Source organism: Phalangium opilio, unplaced genomic scaffold, assembly GCF_054372755.1.
Source record: "Phalangium opilio isolate 3A_F unplaced genomic scaffold, DU_Popi_V2 ptg000090l_1, whole genome shotgun sequence".
Lineage (NCBI taxonomy): Eukaryota > Metazoa > Arthropoda > Arachnida > Opiliones > Phalangiidae > Phalangium > Phalangium opilio.
The window spans coordinates 4,351,929-4,369,847 of NW_028324195.1; the positions used below are offsets into that span (position 1 = coordinate 4,351,929).

Below are 17,919 nucleotides of genomic sequence, written 5' to 3' on the forward strand. Positions count from 1 at the left end.
TTTGATTAATTTAAAAAGAGCTTCTTTCTTCTTTTCACTCAGAAATTTTTGATCGACTTGAAAGTCAAAGTTCATTTCCGTTTTAAGCTTTTACAAATATCGTTTGCCTCCGGATGTGCTTTTATAACCTTCCAAAATATTTCCATAAAGCTTAGTTAAAGGGGCACACTTAATACATTTCTACATTGTCACTTGAAAACCTTAGGCTAATCGAGCTTGGGATTCAGATTTTAAAAATGTGCAAAAGAAACGAAACTATTTAAATCAGATGGAGGATCCGATTCTTCCTTGCTAATGCTAGTGTCGAATAAACAGTGAGATTAGAGAGTTTAAGCTGACACTACATTTAGCAGTCCTTATGCGTACGTGTTCTGCAGCGAACGGGTCACTTTATTTTAAATGCGATGTTGGCTACACGTACGAGTATGTGATCATAGCTTACAGTTTCTACTATTTAAGCGATGATGGAATAAAATTTTGTAAATTATCGTAGGGGTCGTTCTCACGGTGGACTTTGAAACGTTGTGTTTTTCTTCTATATCAAAGGGTCAATCGACCTCTTACTGACTTCGTAATAAAACTAATTTTAAATGTGACGTCACGCATCGAAGGATCCCTCCCATCCCCCTTGTCACGGACCGTCACAAACTTAAAAACCCCCTCCCCCATAATCGTGTGACGTAGTTTATGGACGGTCCCATAGGCGCTTTCGTTCCACCGTGATATAGCGGAAAGGTTTTGGACTAACGTGCAAAAAACCACGAATCGATTCTCCGACAGAAAAAGTAAGTTTCAAGTTATTGATTATTAATTTAATTTAATTTGAACTTAATTAAGGCTACGTTAGATAGTGAGTGTTTAATAAATAAGTACTGAAATTGTACACCTATTTGTCATAAATACCGTTAAGTATATTAATCATTCTGACTAAATTCTATTAAAAGTATGACATATCTTGTGTGTTAAGGCTAGGTTAGATTTCGTTAAGGGTAGCTTAGGTTATTCTTTGCATTGGTTAGGAAACGTTAATAGTTAGGTTTGGAAGTGTTAGCATCAGTGATTTTTCAAAATACTTTTATTTTATTGAGTTTTTTGCATAATAAATGCGGGCCTTTCTCAACAAATGCTATTTTTTAGATCGTTGATAAATAAACGCTTTATTGAATAAGGCCCTTCAACAATAAATGTCTGTCTTTTCCAAAATATTTAGGTTAGCTTAGCTTAGGATCGGTTACAAAAGAGGCTTGCTATTAAGCTTGTGACTTGACAACCGCAGTATCATTATTTATTTAGGAAAGTGTCTTGACACACGTAAGCATTAGAACAATTGTTAGAAAATTAAAAACCAAAAGACGCAATTTATAATTTCGTTTGTAAAAACGGCATTAAAATTATTACTATCGTTAAGAGCATTGAAAATTTAATGATAGTAAAACCGCACATTTTGGCTATATTCGGCGTAATGGTCCAGCAGAGGGTGTGCTACCTTCACCGTGTCCCCTACCCCGCGGGGGATGTAAGGGGGTAAAAGTTGAGATATACCATCATCTTGGCTCTTCGCACAATCATGCGTTACGGGTGAATAACAACAGAATATAAACCTTCTAAATATAATATCTTTCATTTCAATACGGATGCTTTGAAAGTTATAAAGGAAGGTAAATAGTTTCACTGTAATTTTGGTTTTCAAAGTAGTAGGTTTACATGGTTTAATTACAAATAAAATGAGTTGAAGCTTAGATTAGGGCCATTAGGCTAAAATAAAGCCATACCATTATTATATATATGGAAGCTAAGCCTTTGCCAAAATAGCGTCAAAATGTGGTGTTTTGGACATTACCTGTGACAATTTTGACAAATCGCTATCATCCTTACTCTACAACGTAACCAAGAGTTACGAGAACAAAGGATAATAAATATGAAAATTCAGAATTATGTTTACAAACGTCTTCTCAAATATGCGCTGCTTCCCCAAGGTCTATAGAGTTGCCGCTTCGCTAATATCCAGTACAAAAAGTAACAAAAAATCCTACTACAGAAGCTAAAATCGGTGGAAGCATACCAGTTTTTTCCCTACCAATAGGATCGCATCCCGTTGTGACGAAACAACGGGGATAAACAAGTTAGCGGGTGCCCATGTATAGTTTAAATATTTAAACTTATTACGTTCTTTTTCCGTAATTAAAATCTTTTTTCAGACTTTTTACATACACCACATAATTTTAGGCATACTTTTTTATATGTAACCAAATGCAGTTTATACTAGATGAAAAAACTTGGTTCTATCCCTTTAAGGTGGTTACCCGGACGTACAATACAAATATAGAAAACAATAAATATCAAGTATACAAAAATTTAAAAAAAAATAAAGGAAATTTTAACAATTTTTAAAAAGCCAAGTTTCAAAGAAATATTTTGACGTATGGATCAATGACTGGATTTTTCCTGATGTTTTCCAATAAATGTATCACATTTTTCTGCGAAATTTCATTTAGTTTTGCAGACCCTCATTTTCAAATAATGTTCACTTAGTTACCATATTTGTGCCAAACCTCAGGCAGGTATTGTTCGCCGGAAGTGACTCGCACATTTTCTAACGAAATATTCTAGTACTTTTAAAAATAAGTGGCGCGGTATTAATTGCGCTTTTATTTTCTTTTAAAAAAAGCGCAATTTCAAAGTAAGGATGGTAAGGATAACGTCTCTTTGATGATATATACGGGATATTAAAAGTGAAATGGACGTTTGAACTGTGCAATTGCGATCTGTTCTACTTCATAGTATCTTTAAATGTTTTGTTAGGCTAAGCTTGTTATCCAAAAAAACTAATGCAAATTTCTAAGCAACAAGTGTTTGTAAAGAATTGGAGAAATATTAACGTTACTTTAATGCGTCTATTTAACATATTCTGGCTCATTACTATTGAAAATCAATCAAATGCACTTTAAAAGGAAAAGCCTAGTCGTTTTAAGACTCATTGAAAAATCTTATGGTAAAGTTAATCAAGTTAAAAGTTGACTTCTTATACATTATTCTCGATGGGGTTACGATGTACGCGACGATTGTCTAGGGTTACCAGAAACAACAGCTTTTTATAACTGTGCTTTTTCTTATCACTGATAGGGAGTCGGCCTCATCAAAAAACACTTGGGGAAGCTTCGGCGATGCTGATTGCCATACATTGACAGTAATTTATAAACTTAACATTGGATTTTATCTGACGTTATATAAATTAACCGGCAGCCAATATTTGGTAAAACGTTCGAACGGGTTCAGGATATGTGATAAACTGCGTCTGTTAAAAGTTTCCAAAAGAGCTTTACCAGGGAGGAAGTAAGGAGAGTCGACTCCGCCTTTGGCCTATGCAACGGGTTTTTTTAATGTCGATTTCATCGCCCCCTGGCTGTCATACGTAACAAAGTCGTCTGCTATTATTTTTGACGCGGTAAATTCAAATAGGGGATTGGCATAGGCAAAGGTTGGAAGCATGTGTTTAGCGTTTTCTTGGTAATAAAAATGCACATTGTTGAGGTTTTCTATAATTTTAATCAATAATTATAATTTTTTGACCTTAAATATGTTTTAACTTTGCAAGTTTTTTAGCTCCAGAATCTTTTTTTGGTTTTGGGATTCTTAGGAGATATATTTTGGAGTTTTTCTTTTTTTTCTTTTCATTTTCTTTTCTTTCTTTCTCCTTTTCCTCAAAAATTTCTCTATTTTTGAGACGAATATTATGGTGTATTGTTAACCTGTTAAAAAGCTTAATAATTTTCAGTTTCGTAATTTCGCACAACTGAGGAAATGATTTTAAGGAAAATAGCTCTTTAGCCAGACTTTCCCCAATTCCAGGTTTGAGTACTAATGAGGGGAATTTTTCTTTGAAAATATACTCCATTTCCTCCACTACTTTGTAAAATTGGGTCGTAATAAGAGTGAGTCCCCCAACGTCGCTTCCTTCTTCAGGACGGTACGCTTTAAGGACCGTGAGAGTCTCCCTTGTATGTGTGATTCTTTATGCTGTTTCTTTAAAGCATTTTCGCAAACAACACATTCGTGTTGCATTAAAACCTTATTCGTAAGAAAACCGCCTATGTATGTTACTACGTTTGCGTGCTTTGAATCTTCATAAGCAGGGATGACGGCACCGCTTATTGATAGTTCTTCACGAGAATTGTGATCATAAAACGGTGCTTGGTCTTTAGGCAAAGGCTTATTGTGATCACTTGAACTGTTTAGGAGATCAACTAAAAACTCTTTCTTAGACATGTCGGGGCTTGATGCATAATTGGCAGATTCGGGAACTTGAAAAAGTGAAGAGGCCATTATTTTTCTTAAGTGTAATCTAAACAAATGTGGTGTTGGATTGACTGAAGTTCTGAACCACCACCAAGTCTACGGACTTTTCCAAACGTGTTTTCAAGGACATCTTGACTTAAACGAGCTGTAAAAATACAGTCTAAACTTTCTGTTTCAAAAGGTTGTTCAGACAGCTGAATTACGCATGCCACAGTAGTTTTCCAGCCTTGAATGACTGGCGCCTGTCTCTCTGAGTCAAATTTCAGCTCATTGAGCCAAGTTAATTTTTCTCTCAAAAATTTCAAATGATTGGATTTTTTACTAATTGCGCATCGGTACTCTTTTGGGTCATATTTCCGAGAGGAATTGAGGCAATCAAACAGTTTGTCGTATTCTATTAGAAAGTTTGCAGTTTCTTGGGCTTCGGCTGGAAGCTTTTTCTTCAAAATGAAAAACATGATTCCCATAGCAACGCTACGACTGATAACTTGGGTTGCTAATTTCACCTTCATTTTCGTAAATGCGGTCACATTTAAATGTTTCAACGTCAGTTTGGGCACAATTTTTAAACTTTCCTTTGAGTCTAAGAAAAAAAGCCTCTCAATATGGGTCCAAGAGGCTCTGGCGGATCCAATTAATGCATCGTGATTCTTCAAATTGTTTCGAATGTTTTTTATCAAATGAGAAGGATCATGCATGAAGAAAATTTTCTTCTTGTCTAAATAAATGTAAGGCGTCGTTTCATTTATGTTCAATCTTCTATAAACATTCTGATTATTGGTCCCTTGGTCATAAATGACCACTTTCAGATTTATTCCATGGAGAGATATAAGTCGATGAAGAATATCCATAAGAAGATCATGTAGAATTTCTTTTCATGGCACCATTCGTCAAATAATAGCAAAGGGGTTGTTTCCATTTTGAAGTTATTCCAGCAAGCATGAAAAGTGTCGCATGATTCGCTACTTCTGCGCTTGGCATATCTGTGCCTAAATGAGCGTACCCCTCAATGATATCTTCCGCTTCATTATACATTAGGCCTTCTTTCAGTGATATTTCATCAAAAGTCAAAATTGCCAATTTTTCTCTTTCGTTCATACACTTTGCCTTTTTTCCAAAATATCCCAAAATTCTTTTACAATGCCAGGTTTACAAGGTATTTCTTTAAGCCAAGATTTGAGGGAGCTTGAGCTTGGAAGAATAAACATTTCTTTAAAACCATGTAAGCTTTTGGGCCATGATTCTGTAAGGTAAGGCATAGCTCTTTCTCTTTGGGAGTCCACCTTCTACCATTGGCTTTTGTTTGAGCTGCTCTTAGCTGCATTTCAAAGAATTTAGCGCCTTCCTTTTTAAAAGATCGTCTAATTTCTGTCATCAATGTTTCTTGGCTAATTTTGGTTTTAGACACTTTTTATAAGGGGCTTTTGTTTCTTTTAGTTTGCTTTTGCAATAGATGCTTTAGCTTAATTTTGCTTGGGGAAAGGTTTTTCTCTGTTTGGATTTTAACAGCTCTAGTCTCTGGCTTAGCTTGTATTGATTTTGAACTACTAATTACATTGATATTCTGAGAGCTGATTGAAAAAAGGGATCTCGGTTTCATTCTAGGCCGTTTAGAAAGGGACGATAGAAGTTTATCTCTTGCAAAACCACCCATTTCCCTAGCTTTTCTTTTAGGACTACATGACCCATTCTGTCTATTATCATCGGTATTTATGGCAATTGGGATTAGACTAAGTGGTGAACCTGGTCCTGGTTTAAACAATAATAATTATTAATTAGCCTTATGTATTACTTCTAGGATAACATTTTACCACTGTCATAAGAAAGTTTTCGTCTTTTACGAGATGCTTGTACGCCTGTTTTAGTTTCTCTCGATGTTAATGGAGTTACATTTAAAATATCATCTAATCCAAGTTTTATTGTTCAATATGTCAAAGAAAAATACATTCTTAGCCCACGTACAAAAAGTGTCCCCATTGCAAGATTGTTTCCACAAAGAATTTAACATTAATCTCACAATTTGATACCTTTGTGGAATTTGTACCACATAGCATAGTAGTAATTAACAATAATTCCTAAGTACTACTTTCAATTAATTCTTGTAATTAATATATAGTGTTCATATATTTTCTCACCACTATGCATGTAATACTATACCATCAGAGAGGATACACACTTATAACTTACCGATACAGGAAACTCTGGGGCTTACAGTTTCCAATATCTTTTGAGTTTTTGGGCTTCCGATTTCTGATGCTGTTGGACTTTTAATTTCTTTACATTCCAAAACCCCTGGAGTTTTGTCATTGTCAGCCTGCCCAGCATCAAACCTATCGGGAATAGCGTTCCACAATAATCTTGGTCTACAGACGCACAATTAAGATTCATGAGATTATCAAATGCATTGATATTTAAGATGAATACTAATACCTTGGTTTTAAGGTTAAAAACTGGCTCTTCTGAAAATGAGCGCAACAAACTTTATATTTCTTATTAAATACGGCTTCCTCCTTTCCAAACAAATCAATCCTTCCCCCCTGCTCCAACCATTGTTTACATCTATAACAAAACAAAGGCTTACTAAGAAAATATTTCAGGAATATTCCTCAACCCAAACTTATAAAAATTAGAATTTCTTACCTTATTCTATCTTTCGGGTAGTTAAAAAAAGAAATTTTTTCACAAAATTTGCCTTGAGAATTGGTACAATTTAAAAAACTTGAACCTCCGAAATGATGCCAAGCCGCCATTGCTATTCTACCGCCTTATTTCACGAGAAAGCCAAATGCGCGGCGCCATATTTTTGTTCCGTTTGACAGCCAGGGGCGCCACAAGCAGCAGGGTTGCCAGTCACTCTTCTAAAGAATGCTAGAGTCGACTCTCCTTACTTCCTCCCTGGCTTTACTTAAGACTCTAATTTTACTAAAAGCCAAAACTTGAGACTTTTGTTCAAATGTATGTAGCATCGATTTTCTTCATCTAAAGGTTATACGGTTAGTGTTAATCAAAAGCAATTCATATTTTTAAAGATTTTAGTCAAGACAAATACTTCAACATTTATGTAATGCTGGCTATCAGGCCACGCAGATAAGGAGCTGCGTTCCATTTCTTGAGGACTAGTGTCGATATAAAAGTTATTTAGTATATTCAATAAGCTTTTAAGTCAATACCTTCAAACACTTAGTTAATGCAGAAAGTCATTTGTTAAAACCCGGCATGCATAAATTTCTTATCCTTGGAATCTTTAAGAAGTCCCATACTTAACACTATTTCATGATTGAAAAAGAAGGGAAGGGGTTTGGCATAAATCTTAAGTAAACCGCAACTTCTCCTTCCACAAGTCTCATCGGCTATTCATTCAGCAAAGTTTTTTACATTCAAAGGTCGGGGGGAAGTTGGCACAGGTCGGTACGTCATGTAACGGCCATATCGCAAACGCGAAATGGCGTTACCCCTTGTAGGCTGTTGCTCCTCATAACGTTAAAATTAGCGAGCTTGGGGTGGCAGCGGAACGAGCATACGCTTGTAAAACTATCAGGGGGGTCTAAGAAAGTCCTATTGCACCGCGCAACTGTCCTCGTCGGAATACCGACAGAGACTTAACCCCTTGACCAAAAGTCAAGGGGGAAGGAACCCTTAGACCCGACTCGAGACGCTGTGTCTATAAAAGGAGGGGCCGGGGACCAGGATCTTGATCTTTTGGCTGCTCACCGAAGAGAGGAAGCTCTTCTTTTTACCTTGTACTTTTTTTTTTAATCTTTAAACGATGACTGGGTGAGTGAGAATAAATTATTGTATTGAAACAGTGATGTATTACTCTAGGGTAAGCCTACCAGTTTTGTGGGGCTTACAAACTGGCGCCCAACGTGGGGCTTTGAGATAATAGAGTAATACATGTACTTAGTTTAATTTTTCTTTAAGTTTAAATCGAAAGAGTGTTTGGGTCGCGAGCCGATTTAGTTGATTGATAGCAAAAGTAGATAGATCCATAAAAACAAAAAGTTTATATCGGCAATGCTAGCTAGCCTTTGGCTGTACAATCCCTGTAATATCAGATGTGATAGATCCTCCTCTCACCCCCCTACACGTACTAACCAATAAGCATTGATCTTTCTCACGTCATAGGTTTATCGATTTCTTCTAAAGTAGTACATGTCGCTGGTGGCGATCCAAACGGCAGTCCTTAGCACTATCAATTTTATCGTCTGCGCGTCTTTCAAAAAACACGTGGGTATTTGTTTACGCCTAGGCTTAGTGTCAAAATGGAACCAAACGTTGATGTAGATTTAATTTTAAAAGATTTTCAATCTAACGAATTTTTTAAAACTGACGAGTCTGGAAAAAGGTTAAAACAAATTGAACTTATGAGGGATTCGGGCAGTTTAAAAAAAGTTATTGAGGGCATGCTAACCCAATACGAGTTTTTATACTCGAAACTTGATAAATCAAGAGGAGGATATTCTTCCTTTTTATATGCATGGTGCAATTGGGTGAACCAACTAGTATTTTCAAAATATGGAGTGGATCCTATTATAAAATATAATACGGAATACGAATGTGAACTAATGAATGTTACTCAGTGGATTGGTTGGCGCGTTATTGAACTTCAAGGTAGAAATAAACGGATCGATGATTTAGAAAATCATGTTTCAAACAAAGTTGATGCACTCTTTTCACAAAAGAGGTCTTACGAAGAAGAGATTAGCGTCAATCAGGCTAAAAAAAGTAAATTGCGACACCTAAAAACAGATAGACTATACAGTATTAACAGGCTTGTAGGCGGGGTTATGGGTGAAATTTGGAAAGTAAATAAAGAAGGCATGCAAGTACTTAAAAAAATTAAAAAGGGCAAGAAACCACTTAGTCAAAAACAAAGAGACAATGCGCATCTGCTATATAAAATTGCATTATCAATTAGAAATTCAGAACAATCTGTTGGTGATATTCCTGATGTCATACAAATGATAAACAAAGGTGGTTTGTTTATTGCGAACCTCACCTTAATACCATTTGTTTCACGACTCATTAAAAATGTTGTTGACCAATACAGGTATTGGACAAGTAGTCCTTACCCTGGTAAAGTAATTAGTAAGTAGAACTAAATGTACACGTTGTTACGTAAATAATTAGCCCATAACCAAATGATTATGTTATTTTTAGAGGAAACCACAAAAGCTGTCAAAGAGGATAATGCGCTAAAGACCGAGTTTCACGCCATTGTGTCAAAAATTCCAGAAGTTGCAGAGAACAATTTTACAGAAAGCCAGTTAGAAACATTTAGAGTAGTATTTCAGAGGAAATTGACACACGCAAAAATAGCAGATTTAATAAGAGGGGATATACGCCGCAGAAATGAGAAGAAAGGAAAGAGAGGGGTTGGGGGCCAAAATTTGCGTTGTATGTTATACGGTATGAAAAAACAATCTGCTAAAAAGACAGTCACTGTGACAGAGAAAGCACCAATAATCAAAACAAGCAAAGGGCAGAAAAAGAAAGGAAAGGGCAAAAATGCAACTACAAATGACCCCAATAAAATGTAACATATTTGTGATAATAACATCAATCAATCATTTAATACTCTAGAAAGCAATTACAAACGGTAAATGCTAGGCCTAATTTAAACCGCATAATTTGATATTTTTGATATTTTTTTATTAGTTTTAGTGCTAATTGTACCTCTCTTATATCCTACGAGGATGAGGTTACGTGTCACTGGCCTGCCGTTGTCACAAATAGCGTAAAAATATGTTTTTTGCTTATTTTTCACATATGTCTAATCCAACTTTGCGGTAGGACGCCTCTCCATTTTGTGAAGATTTTGTGCATCCCTTAATCAATAAGGCCCTTCGTGCGCTGCTATAGTTTATACTAGTTAGTTTCCCAGCTGTCACATACTTCATTTGGCTGAAAAGAGTTTCCACTGCCGAACCGTTAATCCGTACAGGATAAATATATTTAGAAGGATGCCGAGCTGTGAAATCTTTTATATAGTCAATGAACCCATAAATTGATATTCTCAGTAGCTCAAACGTTTGCCACGCGAGAAACTTGGAATTTTTGGTCATCTTTTCATTATCTCCCATCCCTTCACTAGCCCATTCTTCGAAATATTTTAGCCCTTTTAGCATGGACTGTATAGGAGGTGAGTCTACATTAGAAACAGGCTGCTTAAAGAGCAAACCTTCTTCGAATATTTCATTACACGCCTTCAAATATGCGTAACAAGCCATTACATTTGACTTGTCAACTGGGACGTCTTCAAACATTGGGTTTGCATAATTGTACAATTCCCCCAAAACTTCCATTTGCTGCATGATCCTTGCGGGAGTTACATTTAGCTTCGTCCAGGAATCTCGTTCTATGTGGGATTGCTGAAGCCTCTTAACTTGCACCAATTCGTCACTGTCCCTTCTGTCATCTTCTCTTTTTTTCATTTGGTTGATTTGCTCCCAACCAAATCTAACACCATTTTTGGTAAAATCTCTAGTTCCTTCAGACTGGGAATGATGCAGGGCGTTAACCATATTCTTGAGTTGGTGGCTCGGACATACCATCCAATAAATCCACCTGTCCTTGGTACACCAATTTCGTACCTTTGTGCTAAACTGAAAGTCGTACGATCCATCGTCATTTACAGAAGGTTCAAACGCCTTAGTGAACCCTAAGCTTTGCCTTAACGAAGCCATATTGCTGCTTCCTCCATCGCAAACTAATAGCCCTATTGCCAAACCCACAGAATGGAATGCAAAAATTGTCTTCAGAAGTGTGCTTGTAATGGCTGCGTGGGTTACTGGCTTAGAAAACATGAAATATGGGCCTATGATGTCGTATGATGTAGTGGTGCATCGCCACAGGTACTGTAAAGCGTATTGTGCTTCCAAAACCTCAGAAACCTGGTTGACTTTGTACAAATCTTCCAAAGATGTATATTCACTTGGATCCATAGCAGCTCCCATGAATTCTCCATTTTTCGAATTCCAAATTAACTTTCCAATGATTTTTACTTCGTCAAAAATAAGCGCACCTTCTTTGATAGGGTTTCCATATTCAGGGTGATTGTCTACAAATTCATCAAACCTCTTCGATTCCTTCTTAAGATGTACGAGGTCTATTCCCGCTTTACTTTCAATCTGTCGAACTTTGCCTTTTAAAGTATGGATGCTTGGTAACTGTAACAAATCAAAGGATGAAAGAGCCTCGTACGCCGCAGGTGAGCGAGAATAGACACTAAGTGCCAGTCTGTAAGTAAGGGGACTCCATCTATTGCCTTGGGAGCCTTTTTTACATTTGTCTTGGTCATTCAAGAAATCATTTTTGTGCGCTGGTTTACTATTTAACTCCCACGCTTTTTTTAAAGCCAGTCCCATGGTTTTATTTTTCATCATTGCTATATGAAAAATTTCATCTAGTTCTTTTCGTCCTTTAAGGTTTATTTCAGCAACAACTTTGGTCATTTGTTCATCAATATTCAGTTCAAAGCTTGTTTCAAGTAGCCTTTTTTCAAGATTGTTCACTTTCTGAGTTAAAACTGAGCGTTGACGTTTGTTTTCCAACAATCTTTTACGCTTTGATTTTGGAGTAAGAACACTAATCCTACATCTTGATGAAGGTGACTGTCGCTTTAGTTTGGTTTTTGGGGTAGTCTGTTCTTTCTGCTTTCTGTACTCCAACATATACCTGACATTGGAAGTTCATTGTATATTAACAATTATAAATGTAAAGATTTATTGCACGCAAGTAAATTTTTACCTGCTAAGACTGCGGCAATTAGAACATTGGTAAACCTTGTTCGCAATGTTTTCCTTGGAGGCATTGGATGGTGGCTTGAACCATGTTAAACAAGTAGAAGACTGGTATCTTTCGAACGGATAAACAAACTTCTCAAGATTTTTAGTACCTTCCATTCCAACTGAATTTCCCTATTTTACAACAAATTGTTTTAATAAAACTGAAAAACTATTAAATCGAACACCTAATTTATCGTACCTTATCTATTCCTGCACAAAAAACGTAGTTTTCAATCAAGGAGGAAATAGCGTCAGTCACTACTGAAGTAATTAGCGTTTGATTTTCAAAATGGTAGTAGTTTAATTCTTCCGCACACTTGAAAAGTGTTGATATCAATAACGTCCCTCTGGATGAAAATAGCAACCGTCTTGGAGCATCGCAATATGATCCTACATCCAATAATCCTTTTTTGTGGTAAATCTCCGTAGAATCTACTAAGCCATCATGGCTTTTTACATGTTTCCTACCAATTTCAACTGTGTGATATAAGAGAAGTCAGGTCTCCGTCAATGTATACAATAATGAAGAATGTTTCTTAAGGTTATTAAAAGTAGTTTCAACAAAGCATTTTATAGCTGATAAAGCTAGAGGAAGGGTAAATTCAGGACGCTCAGCATCAAATGATTTTGACAGACATTGTGGTTTGGTTTGATTTTGGAGAAGCGCTCGTTTTGGGTAAAAATCTTCATCGGATATGCAGGTTCCTTTATCAACAAACAGTTTTCTCTTACGTGTATTTTCGGAGAGGTTCAAACGTTGAAAACTATTTATTTCGTCCCATTTCTCTGAGGGAACTTTAAATCCAAATATCTCTGATTGAGTCGACACGTTAAAACAATAGGGGATTGTAAAAAAGATTAGGAGGGGAAACAAATAGGGGGGAAGGCACTAAAAAGTGTTTCGTCACGTGGTGCAGCTGCTTTGAACCTTTGAGCAGACGCTCCTTTAGTTGGACGTTTATTTATAAAAAAATGAACATCAATGTAATGCATACGTACTTCATATTGCACGTAGTAAAAGAAAAACTCACCTTCAGTTTTAAATTAAAACGTTTAATTATCTGCAGCGCCCAAATCCACAAAATAAAGTTTTCAGTTAGGCCTTGTCCCACCAAAAAAAACGATTATGGGCGGGGGAGGGGGTGTAGTAGGACGTTTTAAATATGTCCAGCCTTCTTTTTAAAGTTATCTGGCAGTACTGAAAACACTTTCACGTGACCTCTTTCTTTTTTACAATCCCCTATTAAAACAAGACTCAGTTGGAATTTCTTTGGACGTTAAGCCTTTGCTTTCCAGCGGGTCTATATGAACTTGTACACCAATCTCGCGTTTATTTTTAATTAGGGTGTTACATTGTGTTTGCTGGTTTTTAAAATTTGAATTACTTTTCTTTCGGGGCATTTTAATCCTTTTATCAAGTGGTAAACACGACTAATAACTAACAAGAAATCGTCGTTAGCAACCTAGCTGGCTCCGAGCTCTGGCAAGCGGCAACCCGATACAACAAGAGTCGCGTAATGTTACCAAGAAGTTCGTCTTTTCGAACTATATTTTAAGCCGATTTACGCATTTTCCCTTGTGTAAGTCCGCGAAACCAGCTCTATCTATAGGGAGGTTGAAACGGTTCTGAGTTAAAAGGGGGTTCTACAAAATACATGTCAGAGTCAAAGGTTGCCGATATAAACTTTTTGTTTTTATGGATCTATCTACTTTTGTTGATAGTTAGTTAGTAGAGTTAGTAAAATTAGATATAGCGATTTCGCTATTATTTAGTTATGCCGGAAACTAGATCCGGGGGTTCCACTAATAATGACGAAGGCGCAGTGTCCAGGGATCCGGAGCTACAAATGAGTCAAATTATTAGTGATGTCTTGCGTCAAGCCTTTCAAGGTTTTGCCTCAAGTAGTGTTAGAAATCCAACGCAAACTCCCCAGGTTAGGTTGCGAGTAGACGCTCCAACCTATTTAGGACCCGCAGATGAGAAATCTCCGATGGATTTCCTCGAGGCTCTTCTGCGGTATCAATCAGCGACCGGCTATAGTGATAAGGATATTCTTTTTCACGTGATCCCTTTGTCTTTACAAGGGCCGGCCGATCGCTGGTTTAAATTTGTGGGGGGTTCAGCCGCTTTCAAAAACCTTTCGGAATTCCGAGATTGTTTTAGAAAAGAGTATTAGGCTACTGATTACTCTAGGCGCATTCAAATTGAGTTGGATAACCGAACTCAAGGAGAAAATTAACCGTTGACTCAGTACATCCATTGTTTGTCGGAGTATTCTCACCGATTAGAAACACCGGAGTCTGAGTCGGTACAAATTCAGCGAGTCCTACGGCAGTGTCATCCGACATACCGTAGAATGCTAAGGGGGAAGCTTTCGCTACCCTTGCTGAATTGGCTGAGGAGGCTAAGATTATTTAATCTGACCTCCTAGCCGAGGTTATGTACAGTACAGACCCCCACCGTCAATGGCGGAATCCTTAGAACCTGGTTTGGCATACGGGGCAAGCGCTACGATTGAGCAATCGCATCAATCCGTTAGTAAAGCCGTCACTATGTCTGTTTCTGCGGATGCAAATGCATTTGCGGGAAATCAGGTGGGAGTAGGATTGGCAGCCTTGGATCCGTACTCTTATTTTAGAGTACAGAGACAAGTGATGAGCGGAGTAAATACTCGCTCAGGTAATAGTTCTGGTGCAACTTTTAATGCACAATCCAATGACGGAAATCCAGTCCAAAGGAGAGGTAATCGGGGTATTGGGCGCTGTTACAAGTGCAACCAACCCGGCCATTTCAAAAGGTATTGTACTAATCCGGGAAATGGGCAAACGAGGCAACCAAGAAAATCGGAATTCCGAATTATTCTTGGGAGGGGCCTCGTGATAAAATTGTAACCAAAATAACGAGGGCCAAAAACCAGGCAAGAAATTCGAAAACTCGAATTTTCGCGCCATCGGTTAATCGCTGTTCCGATTTTGGCGGGAATACTCCCCCATTGTTGAGATTTCAAGCTATGGGGCAATCGTTCCTTGGCTTGTTAGACAGCGGATCGTCAGTTTCTTTGTTGGGCGATGAATTCATACCCATATTCGAAGAACGAGGAATGGCGATAAAAGCTAATAGGACAATGGTTAGATTCGGTCGCGGCACATGCCGCGTAGCCGGAGATATCCGTCTCCAGGTATATTGGCCCGGAGGGAAAAGAAGGCAGCGCTTTCTTATTGTCCGAGGTCTTACACCCTCAGTTATTTTTGGGGGGGATTTTCTTCGAGGAACGGGGATAGACATTAGGTTAAGTGAAGGTGGGTGGTCAATCGGCCCCTTCCCTCAAAACGTCATCCCATTCGATACCGAAGAAATGGAAAAAGGGGCGTCTAATTGCTTTGGCGAAATCGTCAAAAGCGAAAAAGACCCCTCAAATGTGTTAAAAGCTTTAGCGTCGAAATCGACCTGTAGCAAAGATGAAAGAGCTAGGTTGGTGGATATGCTCTCGGAATTCCGAAGTATATTCACAAAGAAACCTGGCGAAACCTCGCTAAAGGGCCATCCACACTACAGATATTTCGCACGCCTCGCACGCGTTGCCTGATCGCTAGCTTGGCACGCTTCGCTCGCATCTCGTCCACACACAAGAAGTTTATTTTCCATTGTAACGAGCGCAAGCGCCACGCCTGTTTGTTTCAACCAATAGGAAATGTCGGAACTTCGAAGACTAGTTTGCTCTTTGCCTTTCTCAGCTTTATTTATTCTGTTGTGAACATCCTTAAAATCGGGACTAAATTATGAAAATCTCCGTCTTTCCCACGGTCAGCGAATACTTCCCAAAACCCATATTATTCTTCTATTTTTATTTTTCATTTTATTTCTACGGTTTATTAAAAGTAGAGAAAATATCACGAGATTATTCATTTCTAAACACTGCTTGCTGTGTGTTTCAAACGATCGACGCCATCTTTAAAAGATCACGTGATTTATTGCCTCTCCTGATTGGCTGCGTAGGCGCGTACGACGCAAAAATGTTTGAAATTTCAAACAAACTTTCTTGGTGCTGCGTACAGAGCGATCTCGCGTGCAAAGCAAATATTTTGTGTGTGAACGAGGCGCGTAACTGGCGTGCGAAGCACGCGAGCGAGCGAGCGAGCGAAACTGAAAAATACCTCTAGTGTGGACGGACCTTAATTGAGCACTCTATAGAGACGGGTGACGCTAGGCCTATAGCGTGTCATCCCCGTCCGGTTAGCAATAAGAAGAGGGAGGAGATCGACAAGGCTTTTGATGAGTTGTTGGAACTGGGAGTTATACGACCATCCAATAGTCCCTGGGCGTCCCCGATAGTTCTTGTTGAGAATGCTAACCCAAAGTCGGGTGAGATCAAACGGCTTTGTGTAGATGTGCGGAGGTTAAATGACGTGACTACCGCCGATAGGTATCCAATGCCTTCGATACCTGATATTTTAGCGTACTTAGGGAAGGCGCGGTATTTCACGACAATAGATCTCACAAAGGGGTTCCTCCAAGTGAGGATGAAAGATAGCGATTTACAAAAGACAGCTTTCGTGTGCCATAGGGGACTTTACGAGTTCGTAAAGATGCCCTTTGGACTTAAAAACGCACCGGCAACTTTCATGCGATTAGTTGCCCGTGTGTTAGGACCCTGTAAATGGAATTTCGCTCTCGGTTTTTATGATGATATCACCATATATTCCGAGACGTTTGAGGATCATTTGATTCACATTCGAGAAATTCTAGGCCGCCTTAAAGATGCCGGATTAACTATTAATCCGAGCAAGGTGCAACTTTGCACGAATACCGTTAATCTTCTCGGTTACAAGGTTGGTCCAGGGCGCTGTATGCCAAATCCGGAAAAGTTTCGAGCGATTGAGGAATTCCCCATCCCTCGAGACGTGAAATCATTACAAAGATTTCTTGGCATGATGAGTTATTACCGCCAGTTTATACCGAACTTTGCGGGAATAGCTCGTCCTTTGTATAACCTATTTAAGAAGGATTCCACGTGGCGTTGGGAGGAAACCCATACCAACGCTATGCGGGAGTTAGTGGAAAAGGTAAAGAGTACCTCGGAATTAGCTCTCCCGGATTTGAATAAGAAATTTCTTATTCAAACCGATGCTAGTAGCCACGGCTTGGGTGCAGTATTGGCACAAGAAACAGATTGAGGATTAATGCCTATCTGGTTTATAAGTCGTGGGCTGACTCCAGCAGAGCGTAATTATTCCACTACAGAGTTAGAATGTTTTGCAGTAGTATTCGCTCTCAAGAAATTTAAAATGTATGTTGAATCGAAACCGACCATCAGGCCCTTCAATGGCTTAAAAAGATGAAAGAGCCAGTTGGAAGATTAGCCCGCTGGTCTCTAGGCCTCCAACCATTTAATTACGAGGTGCGATACCGCCCTGGTAAATTAAATTTGGCAGCCGATGCTCTAAGTCGGGCACCAATCGAAACCGAATTGGCCGATGAAGAAGCCGTCATATTGGTTGCAAATGAAGTAGTGGGGGATAACACACCCAAGTTGGGTTTACCTTTTAATAGAGGCGATAATAAAATCCCGAGCTACTGATCCAGAGTTATCTCGTTTAATCGAGGACTTAGAGCGCGTTAGAAGCTCTGTAGACCCGGAAACGGCAATAAAGGCCGGGGCAGTATTGGATCAGTATGTAATGGATCAAGATGGTCTTCTATTAAGATACTTCGCACCATGGGACGAGGAGGATGAGGATGCCCTAGAGAAAGCTTGGAAGGTAGTATTACCTCGAAGCTCGAGGCTAGAGGCAATTAAATATTTTCATGACGAGCCCCTTGCCGGTCACCTGAGCG

At 38.5% G+C, this 17,919-nt stretch overlaps 1 protein-coding gene across 1 annotated transcript; it reads left to right on the forward strand.

Annotated features, from left to right (window-relative positions):
* Nucleotides 1-13,858: 13,858 nt before the first annotated feature.
* LOC149645074 (uncharacterized) lies at nt 13,859-17,662 on the forward strand. Its single transcript, XM_089850424.1, has 5 exons — nt 13,859-14,253; nt 14,516-14,747; nt 15,002-15,584; nt 16,276-17,147; nt 17,399-17,662. Exons 1-5 carry the CDS (start codon nt 13,859-13,861, stop codon nt 17,660-17,662), a joined length of 2,346 nt encoding a protein of 781 aa, XP_089706550.1.
* Nucleotides 17,663-17,919: the final 257 nt, after the last annotated feature.

Bases quoted from the DNA above. Each gene is read 5' to 3' on its own strand.
- LOC149645074 (XM_089850424.1), top strand. From the start codon at position 13,859: ATGCCGGAAACTAGATCCGGGGGTTCCACTAATAATGACGAAGGCGCA. The intron at 14,748-15,001 runs GTAAATACTCGC...GCCAAAAACCAG, and splicing joins AGAGACAAGTGATGAGCGGA to GCAAGAAATTCGAAAACTCG. The intron at 15,585-16,275 runs GTATATTCACAA...AGCACTCTATAG, and splicing joins TATGCTCTCGGAATTCCGAA to AGACGGGTGACGCTAGGCCT.